This window comes from Phaseolus vulgaris, chromosome 11 (assembly GCF_000499845.2).
Source record: "Phaseolus vulgaris cultivar G19833 chromosome 11, P. vulgaris v2.0, whole genome shotgun sequence".
Taxonomy (NCBI): Eukaryota; Viridiplantae; Streptophyta; class Magnoliopsida; order Fabales; family Fabaceae; genus Phaseolus; species Phaseolus vulgaris.
Window position 1 is genome coordinate 40,961,374 of NC_023749.2, and position 9,529 is coordinate 40,970,902.

The 9,529-nt window shown below is 31.8% G+C and overlaps 1 protein-coding gene and 1 non-coding gene across 2 annotated transcripts; one reads left to right on the plus strand and one right to left on the minus strand.

The window, feature by feature from the left end:
* Window positions 1–363: 363 nt before the first annotated feature.
* TRNAI-AAU (transfer RNA isoleucine (anticodon AAU)) lies at window positions 364–437 on the minus strand. Its single transcript has one exon. It is a non-coding gene; the product is annotated as a tRNA-Ile (tRNA).
* A 1,308-nt stretch (window positions 438–1,745) lies between these two features.
* LOC137832986 (pentatricopeptide repeat-containing protein At5g59600-like) lies at window positions 1,746–3,797 on the plus strand. The gene has a single exon (XM_068641392.1). The coding sequence runs from the start codon at window positions 1,883–1,885 to the stop codon at window positions 3,548–3,550; it is 1,668 nt and encodes a 555-aa protein (XP_068497493.1). The 5' UTR covers window positions 1,746–1,882; the 3' UTR covers window positions 3,551–3,797.
* The last annotated feature ends 5,732 nt before the right edge of the window (window positions 3,798–9,529 follow it).

The following is a 9,529-nucleotide window of genomic DNA, read 5'->3' on the forward strand; positions in this document are numbered from 1 at the left end:
TGAAGATTGTATTAATTATTTTTTTATCAACCGATTATTCTTTTATTTTTAAAAATATGAAAAATAATTAAATTAGTTTTTTTATAAAACTATAAGTGAAGTATTGTTTCTATCTACCAATAAAATAATATCAAATGATAAAAATGTTATTGAAAAAACTTAAAAAATATAATACAAAATTATACAGGTTAATTTTTTTTATTAATTTTTGTAATGAAACATTAAACAACATTTACATAGAAACAGAGAGTACTAAGTTACAAAAAATAACTACAAATTATTGTAAATTAGATTGCGGAAATTGTTTGTTTTTTTATATTATTATGAAATATTTTAAAATGCTTCTTAGATGAGGGAAAAAAGTGGCCCATGCAGGTCTCGAACCTGCGACCTTCGCGTTATTAGCACGACGCTCTAACCAGCTGAGCTAATAGGCCAGATGTTTATTACTTTTAACATATTTGTATACTACAATGATGTTTCCTATCTTTAGAACTTCAATTGTTCTTTGTAGTGTATATAAGTGCTTTTGAGAAATAAGTGGTTATGGTAATGAGCAAGCTTGGTGGATAATTTCATTTTGAAGGTGTAAATGAATTAATTTTTTTTATGTTCACTTAGACATAGACATTGGTGACTAGTGAAAACTTTACAAACATGCTTATTTCCAATGTTTAATTGATTTTCTCATATAGTCACTAAATAATTAAAAAAAAATATTTATACAAATTTTCTAACAATCTAAGAGTAAGGTGTTTCTTTACTAAAATCTTTAATTCATTGCTTTATTAAATATGATAAGAGTAACATAATATTTTTTTCAATAAAATTTTATTTTAACTAAAGAAAGTTAGATCCCCACCTCTTATATTTTTTTTTATATATAGAAATTGGACTAAAAGTAATCTCCAGAAAATATTATTTATTAAGAATGTTACTTTTTTTAAAAAAATGTAAACTAAACATGAAAAACACATTTCTCTATTTCAAATTTTGGAGAAACTACAAATTTTCATTCAATCAAATTTCTATAATATGTTTATCGTTTTAGTCTTACCTTTAAAAGATCTCCCACATGACAAATTTATTTTATTTTAGTATCTGAGTTTAACTACTTACTATCATTTTAATTCTCGAATTTAACACCTTATTTTCATTTTAATAACCTGAGTTAATCAATTACTCTCATTTTAGTTCTTAAATGCATTTCCAAAATTTTAATTAAGTCTCACTAAAATAGTGACATGTGACCATGTTTATATACTAAAATGATAATAAATAGTTTAATTTGAAAACTAAATATGACAAAAAGTCTAAACCTATAACCCGAATGATACATGTATCCTTTGAGATGCCATGTTTTATTAACATTTTTTAATATCAATAAAGTAGAAAAGAAATCATATTAAAATCTCCTAATATTTTCTTATATGACATTTATATCTTTGTTTTATTCGTTATTACAATTATCTCCTTAAAGAAGAGTCTAAGTTATATTTTATTGACAACTTTTAATGTAAGATAAAGTAAATTAAACAGATTTTTTCAGATAAATTGCGTTTACACTCTTTATCATTATATTATTGTGTAAAACTTAAAAGCATACCATAAGCTTAAACCTAGTAAAAAAATTAGGTATCGGAAGAATATTAGTAAAAAATTATCTTAAACCTAATTTAATCTTCAAAAAATGGATTTATAAACTGAGATTTATCTGCAACACTGGTGTATCCTGAGATGTTTTAATAAGATGAAATTTGTTTCCACCAAATTGTATACTTATGAGATGTTCTTACACTGGGGGATGTGGGATCTAGCTTACTATTTTCATGTTAAAAAGCTGTGGAATTAGCATGAAACATATGAGTAACATCATAGAAGAATGAAAGGCATGCCATTTTCTTCACAATTGAGATGGTCACCACATGAATTTTCCTTGTGCCTTAAAAAATGCCTCAAAGCAAAGACCTTGAGACCAGGCATGCAGGTCCATGCCACCGTAATCACTAGTGGAACAAACATGAACATTTTGTCTCTTCATTCAAAGCTTGTTGGAATGTACGCTAGTTGTGCTGACCTGAAATCAGCTAGGCTTTTGTTTGAAAAGATTGAACACCCCAATGTTTTTGCATTCAATTGGATGATTTTGGGGTTGGCTTTCAATGGTCACCTTGATGATGCATTGTTGTACTTTCGTTGGATGCGTGAGGTTGGCCACATGGGCAACAATTTCACCTTTTCCGTTGTTCTTAAGGCCTGTGTTGGCTTGATGGATGTGAACAAGGGGAGACAGGTTCATGCCATGGTTTGTGAAATGGGTTTTCAAAGTGATGTGTCCGTTGCCAACGCTCTCATAGATATGTATGGCAAATGTGGGGGTATTTCTTATGCTCACAGCGTGTTTGATGGAATGCATGAGAGGGATGTTGCCTCGTGGACGTCAATGATTTGTGGGTTTTGTAATGTGGGGGAAATTGAGCAAGCATTGATGTTGTTTGAGAGGATGAGATTGGAAGGATTGGAGCCAAATGATTTCACATGGAATGTGATTATTGCAGCGTATGCTCGGTCAAGTGATAGCAGCAAAGCTCTTGCTTTCTTTGAGAGAATGAAATGGGAAGGTGTTGTTCCTGATGTGGTTGCATGGAATGCATTGATTTCTGGGCTTGTACAAAGTCATCAAGTCAGGGAAGCGTTCAAGATGTTTAGGGAGATGATACTTTCAGGGATTCAGCCAAATCAAGTGACTGTCGTTGCACTGCTTCCTGCATGTGGATCAGAAGGTTGTATTAAATGGGGAAGAGAGATTCATGGATTTGTATGCCGGAAGGGGTTTGATGCGAATGTTTTCATTGCTAGCGCTCTTATTGACATGTATTCAAAGTGTGGGAGTTTGAAAGATGCTCAAAATGTATTTGACAAGATGCCATTTAAGAATGTTGCGTCATGGAATGCAATGATTGGTTGTTATGGAAAGTATGGCATGGTTGATTCCTCCTTGGAGCTGTTTAAAAGAATGCAGGAAGAAGGACTGCAGCCAAATGAAGTTACTTTTACATGTATTCTTTCAGCATGCAGCCATAGTGGCTTAGTGCAGAAAGGTTTAGAGATTTTCTCATCAATGAATGAATGTTATGGGATTGAGGTAAGCATGAAGCATTATGCTTGTGTGGTTGATCTCTTGTGCCGCTCCGGAAGAACAGTAGAAGCATATGATTTTTTCAAAGCCTTGTCAATACAAGTCACAGAGTCAATGGCTGGAGCTTTTCTGCATGGGTGCAAAGTCCATGGAAGAAGAGATCTGGCTAAAATGATGGCAGAGGAAATAAAGAGAATGAAGTTAAAGGGACCTGGTAGCTTTGTTACACTGTCAAATATATATGCTGCGGAAGGTGACTGGGAAGAGGTTGGGAATCTAAGGAATGTGATGAAAGAAAGAAATGTCCATAAGCAGCCTGGTTTTAGTTGGCTTGAAAAGCCAGGTGAGGTACATGAAGGGAGGAAAGAGAAAGAAGGGAAGAATATGGCCAGTGGATTGGATGTGACATGATATTATTGGTGATTCTGTCCATCACATTTAGCTGTAAATACATCACAAAGAGTGACATGGATTTAGAATTTATCCTTCTACTGGAAGAGCTGCTCCACACTAATTTTTTTTAGCAAGAGCAACACAGATTTCAATATTTTTTTGTTTATGTCTATTTTCCAGTTTGTAATTTTTTATCTACTGCTTAAATCTAGACTCTGTTAATTTTATGGAACTTTAGAACAGAAATCAACTTTTAGGTTTTCTACATTTTGATAAGCTATCTCTAGTTTGTGTTTTAATCCGTCAAAAAATTGCAATTTCTACAAGACATTCAAATAGTCTAGTGTAAAATAGAGTAACACGCTAATGATATCTAGTTGGAGATTTGAAATTTGAAAATTTTGAATAATCTTTCCTATACAAAAGGATTTTTTTGCAAAAGAAATAGACTGTCTAATGTGCAATGGTTCAGACTCTGGATGATGAATGAGAAACCCATTTTAAAGTTAGTTTAGAAATAGTTGTTTTCTGACCATTCTTTATACCAAACAACTGGATATAAGATCATGACATCTCATTGTTCTGATTATGATAGGGTAGAGGTGAAAAGTGCATGAATATATTCCTGGTTGAGGCTTGGGAACATCGCAAGTCACTTTCCATTTAAAAGTTGTGGCAGGAGTACCACTAGCTGCTTCGTTTTGATTGAGTCAATCCAGAAATAAAATTCAACAATAACTCTATTATTGTTAAAGGGATGTCTTCAACTTCTTTTAACAACCTGAGGCCACTGTTAGAAAGTCTTTCATGGTGATACAGAAGCTTAACTTTGTCTGTCAGCATTATCCCTCAAATTAGAATGAGCATGCTTTTGACTTTTGAGATTCAATGGAGAAAAAATCATTTTTTCCTTCACAATTGAGGAAAGGTTTTGAGGTTTGAATATGTGAAATTGAGTTACAAATTTGCTATCCTTTTGATATGGGATGGGAGTGGTAGGAATCTCATTTTTACGAAAGTAGTTAATTGTTAATTGATTTAGACAATATCACAGATGTGTGTTAGTTTGTAATGACTTCCAATTCCCGGCATAGTTGTACAAATCATACTCCTTTATTTAAACTAATTTCTTTTTTGTATTAAAGATTCTGGCATAACTTGGGTTTTCATCGGTTGAATTTCTCGCTGGTTGACTTGAGCGGAAAGCTCCTCTTCTAACCTGTCTTTTCAAGATCATGTTTTGCGTCTTCTCATTGCATTGGAACGTGGTTCCATTGTGACAGAGGGAGCTCTACCTGTTGATCACACCCTGGCAATCCAGTCAGTGAGAGCATACGAAATAAGATAAGTATTCAATTTCAATCTAGTATTCAGAAACAACGTACCTTTACCTAGGGTTTCAACCCTCTTTTATAACTACTTTTGTAACAACTTTCACTCATAAGAATATAATCTCAGTTGAAAGCATACATACCTGAAATTATTTTTGTCCACATGCACCTTTACTCATGGTGCTAACAACAGAAAAGAATTTTGTGCACCTTTATTCACGGGTGCTCTCTACTCACTTAACTAAACCATATATATATATATGGTTTTTACATGAACGAGCTCAAACGTATAGAAAACTGTTTTTCAAAAGCATGACATACCTGAGATATGAGGCTAACTGCGGATCCTTGGCTTGGTACTCACCCGTGACTTGCCTGGTAACCAGCAACGAGTCACTCTTCACCAACAAACTCTAAGCACCCAACTCCTTGGCTAGCAACTTTCTCACTATCAAGGCCTCATACTCAACTTGATTGTTGTTGGCTTTGAAAGCGAACCTCAAGGCTTGCTCATTAACAACCCACTTGGCCCTCCTAAAATGACCCCAACTCCATTCCCCTATTGGTTGGAGGATCCATCCAGCGAAAGGGCCCACTTGAAGTCATTAGGATCAGGCTGGGGACGTTCAAATGAAAGCTCTACCATGAAATTAGCATACACCTGACCCTTAATCGACCCTTGGGATTCATACGGTTCATCAAACTTGGATAGCTCAATTGCCCAACGGACAATCTGACCTAATATGTCGGGCTTTTGAAAGACCTTGCGAATGGACAAATCAGTTATCACAATCACAAGGAAGCTCTGGAAATAGTGGCAGAGCTGCCGAGCTGTGAATACCACCACCAAAGCGGCCTCCTCAATGGCTTGGTACTGCGTTTCTGGTCCCTACAATACCTTACTCACAAAGTAGATTGACTTTTGGACCTTATCTTGATCTTGCACAATGATCGAGTTGATGACTCGATTGGGGATCACAAAATAAAGACGAATGGGGGGTACCCGGAAGCGGCTTACCAAGAATAGGGGGACAGGCCAAATATTCTTTCAACTTGGTAAAGTCTTCTTCACACTCACGAGTCCACATAAACCGATTTTTCTTCTTGAGGCACTGAAAATATGGATACCCCTTATCTCCACTAGCTCACAAGAAACGAGATACGACAGTCATGCGTCCAGTTAACTGCTAGACCTCCTTCAGGTTGCCAGGGCTTCTCATCCCTATGATCACAACACATTTGTCAAGGTTTGCCTTTATACCCTTTTCAGTCAGCAAAAATCCAAGGAACTTCCCTACTTCTACCTTGAACACATATTTCTCTAGATTTAGCTTCAAATTATACTGACACGGACACTAATACGAGACAGACACGGAGATACGTAAAATCTCTAAAATGTAGGACACGGGGACACAGATCTATATATTATATAATTATGAATTATATAAATTGACAATAAAGATTTATGTGCACAAGTATGTTCCAAATTATTTCTTGGAGCATAAAGATATTTTTTATGACTGGTTCACAAGGTTTTGTTTCTTATTTTTATAATCATAATAACAGTTTATACAATAAAGTTTGATTTTTTAGAAAATTAATGTATTTTTCCTTTTTAAAATTGTGTTAGAACTGTACTAAAATTGTCAGAAATCTTACAAATACTTTTTGAATTTGACATTTCACGGATACGTGTCCTACCGATGTCATCGGACACCAACACGCCATTTAAAATGAGTGTCCGAGCTTCATAGGTCGTTGACAAACTCGACCATAAAGCAGTCTTGCTCTCGTCCCTCATATGCATACGGATTTGGTTGTATCCCAAGAATGCGTTCAGAAAACATTATTGATTTTTTTTATTAAAATATAGTTTTTAATTATTATAGGCAGTTAATTAAGTTTAGAAAAAAACAGTTACAAAACTTAAATAGTAAAATAATAAGAATTTATATAAATGATAAAATAAAAGTACTTAAAAAGATAAGAGAAAGATTTATTCAAATTGAAAAAAACAAATAAACAGACCTACAGTTAACTGCAGTTAAACAAAATAAAATATAGTTTAAGAAAATAAAATATCTGACCTGAATGCAAGCGGTGGACATTGGAAACTACCAAACTTATTATATAATCTTGTTTAGTAGTGAACATTATTTTTCTTTTATCCAAAATATTAACTTCGTTATATATCGATCAATTAAATTATGCGTAATGAGAATACTAAAGTGATTTTTAATTATAATATATTGTCCTTCTTTTGAACAAATCTTTTACTTATAAAAGACAAGTTTTTTCTTATTGGAGAAGTGGAACATCCGTTTATTTTTATATGATAAAAACAAAAATTTTATTCTTTTATTAATTGTTAAAATAAAAAATATTATTGATTTTTTATTAAAATATAGTTTGTAATTATTATAGGCAGTTAACTAAGTTTAGAAAAGCAATTACAAAACTTAAATAGTAAAATAATAAGAATTTATATAAATGACAAAGATAAAAGTAGTTAAAAAGAGAATTTTTTTTATTAATATCGTAGATTATAGATAAATATATATAATTAAAAATTAAATATCATAATAATTATTAAAATATGAAAAAACATTAAAAAATTTATTAATTTTATAATGATATAATTATATAGTATTTGAATATAAGTATTACTTATTATAGATAATATTTATAAATAATAAGATTAATAAATTGAATACTGATGAGAATAAAATTAATAAAAAGTTATTAACACTAAAATCTGTTGCAAAGAAAAATCTTCTCATAAAGTAAGAAAATTTAGTTAGAAAAATCATATCCTAAATCAAAATGAAAAAACTTTGGGATCAAAGAACCTACAAAGTTAATTACAAAATGAGTTAATGTAGTGATGAGGTTTTTGCTTCAATAATTTAAAAAAAGAGAGGGTAGAATACCAACAAAAATCTAAAGTCTATATTTGGATAACTTAATAATGGTTGTAAAATAAAAAAACCACATAAAGTTTAATTAATTAATTAATTCAATCAATCAAGATATATAATCATGCTAATTACTTTAATGTAGATAATAATTAATTTATATAATCATGCTAATTACTTTAACGTAGCATAGAACAGTCAAATCATCAAATCGATTATATGCAATTTTAAATTTGAATTGTGATATTTTTACAGCTTTTTTTGAGAGAAAGAAAAAAAAACATAATAAGAAAATAAAAGGAATATAAATTTTGTAAAACATGGAAAACATAATACAATCGATTGTGTTTTTAATGAATTTCTAAAATCATTTTAAAAAATATAATGTAGGTTTACAAAATTATTTCAATGACTAATTTGAAAAAAAAGTCATTATACAATAATATATAAATTTCTTATTTCTAAAAAATATAAAAATATATTAAATCTTAATATATATAATTAAAATGTGTCATTATTAATCAATGTTTTAATGGTCGAATATGAAAGTATATATATATATATATATATATATATATATATATATATATAAAATCTTATTTTACTTATTAGAAGCAAATGTAAAGAATCGTAAATTAAGTGACATGTTATATATACATGTGTAGAATTACATAACATCTTTTATGAATTTTGTTAACCCTTTTACTATAGACAATAGAGACATGGTATTTTATGAGTCATTATAGAAATAAATTGACACGAAAAAGTTCTTACAAGTAGATTTAAGTATTTTCATGTAGAGATTAACATAGTAATATAGTTATATATAGTGAGACTTCAGGGAGTACTTTATAATATCTAACGATATCTTAAGTTCACTTCTAAGTTTTGGTAGATACTACAAAAGGCCATGAGTAGATACTAAGATTCAATTTAACTTACCATCACTAGTGAAAAAGAAGAAAAGGATACGCTTTATTTAGTGCGGCTTTTGCGCTACCCGCTTTCGTAAAAAATGAGGTGGCATTTTTGAAATTATTTTGATTTACGAATGCGGTTATTTGAATAGCCGCATTCGTAAATCAAAGCGCTTGATTTACGAATGCGGTTATTTGTATAACCGCACTTTTAAATCAAAGCGCTAGATTTACGAATGCGGCTATTTGTATAGCCGCATTCATAAATCAAAGCGCTTGATTTACGAATGCGGTTATTTGAATAGCCGCATTCGTAAATCAAAGCGCTTGATTTACGAATGCAGTTATTTGAATAACCGCATTCGTAAATCAAAATTCTTTGATTTACGAATGCGGTTTTACCTTTAACCGCATTCGTAAATCCTTTTTTACCCTAAATTTTGAAGTGCGCCACACACAATTTCAAACTTTATTTCTCGTCTTTGCCTTCGTTTCGCGTTCGCACTCTGAGTTCGTCTCCTTCTGCTGCATCTGCATTCCATTTGTGCAATGTAAGTTTCTTGAACTCTCTTTCTTCCTCTTCATCTTCACAAATATATGCATAAATGTTTTTTGTTTTTCTTATATATGTTTTTTTCCTTGCATTGGTGGTCTCGAAGCACTGTTTCGTTGGCTGACATTCGTTTTTCTTACATTGTTTGGTTTCTCGCATTGCTCAGTACTTTTTCATTGTCTTCGTGGTTTCTTGTGGATTTTTTGGTTTGCTCCGTTGCTGCTTCCCTGTCCGCCGTCACTTCTGCTGCCGCCACCGTTGTTGGCGCTCCCGTGACTCTT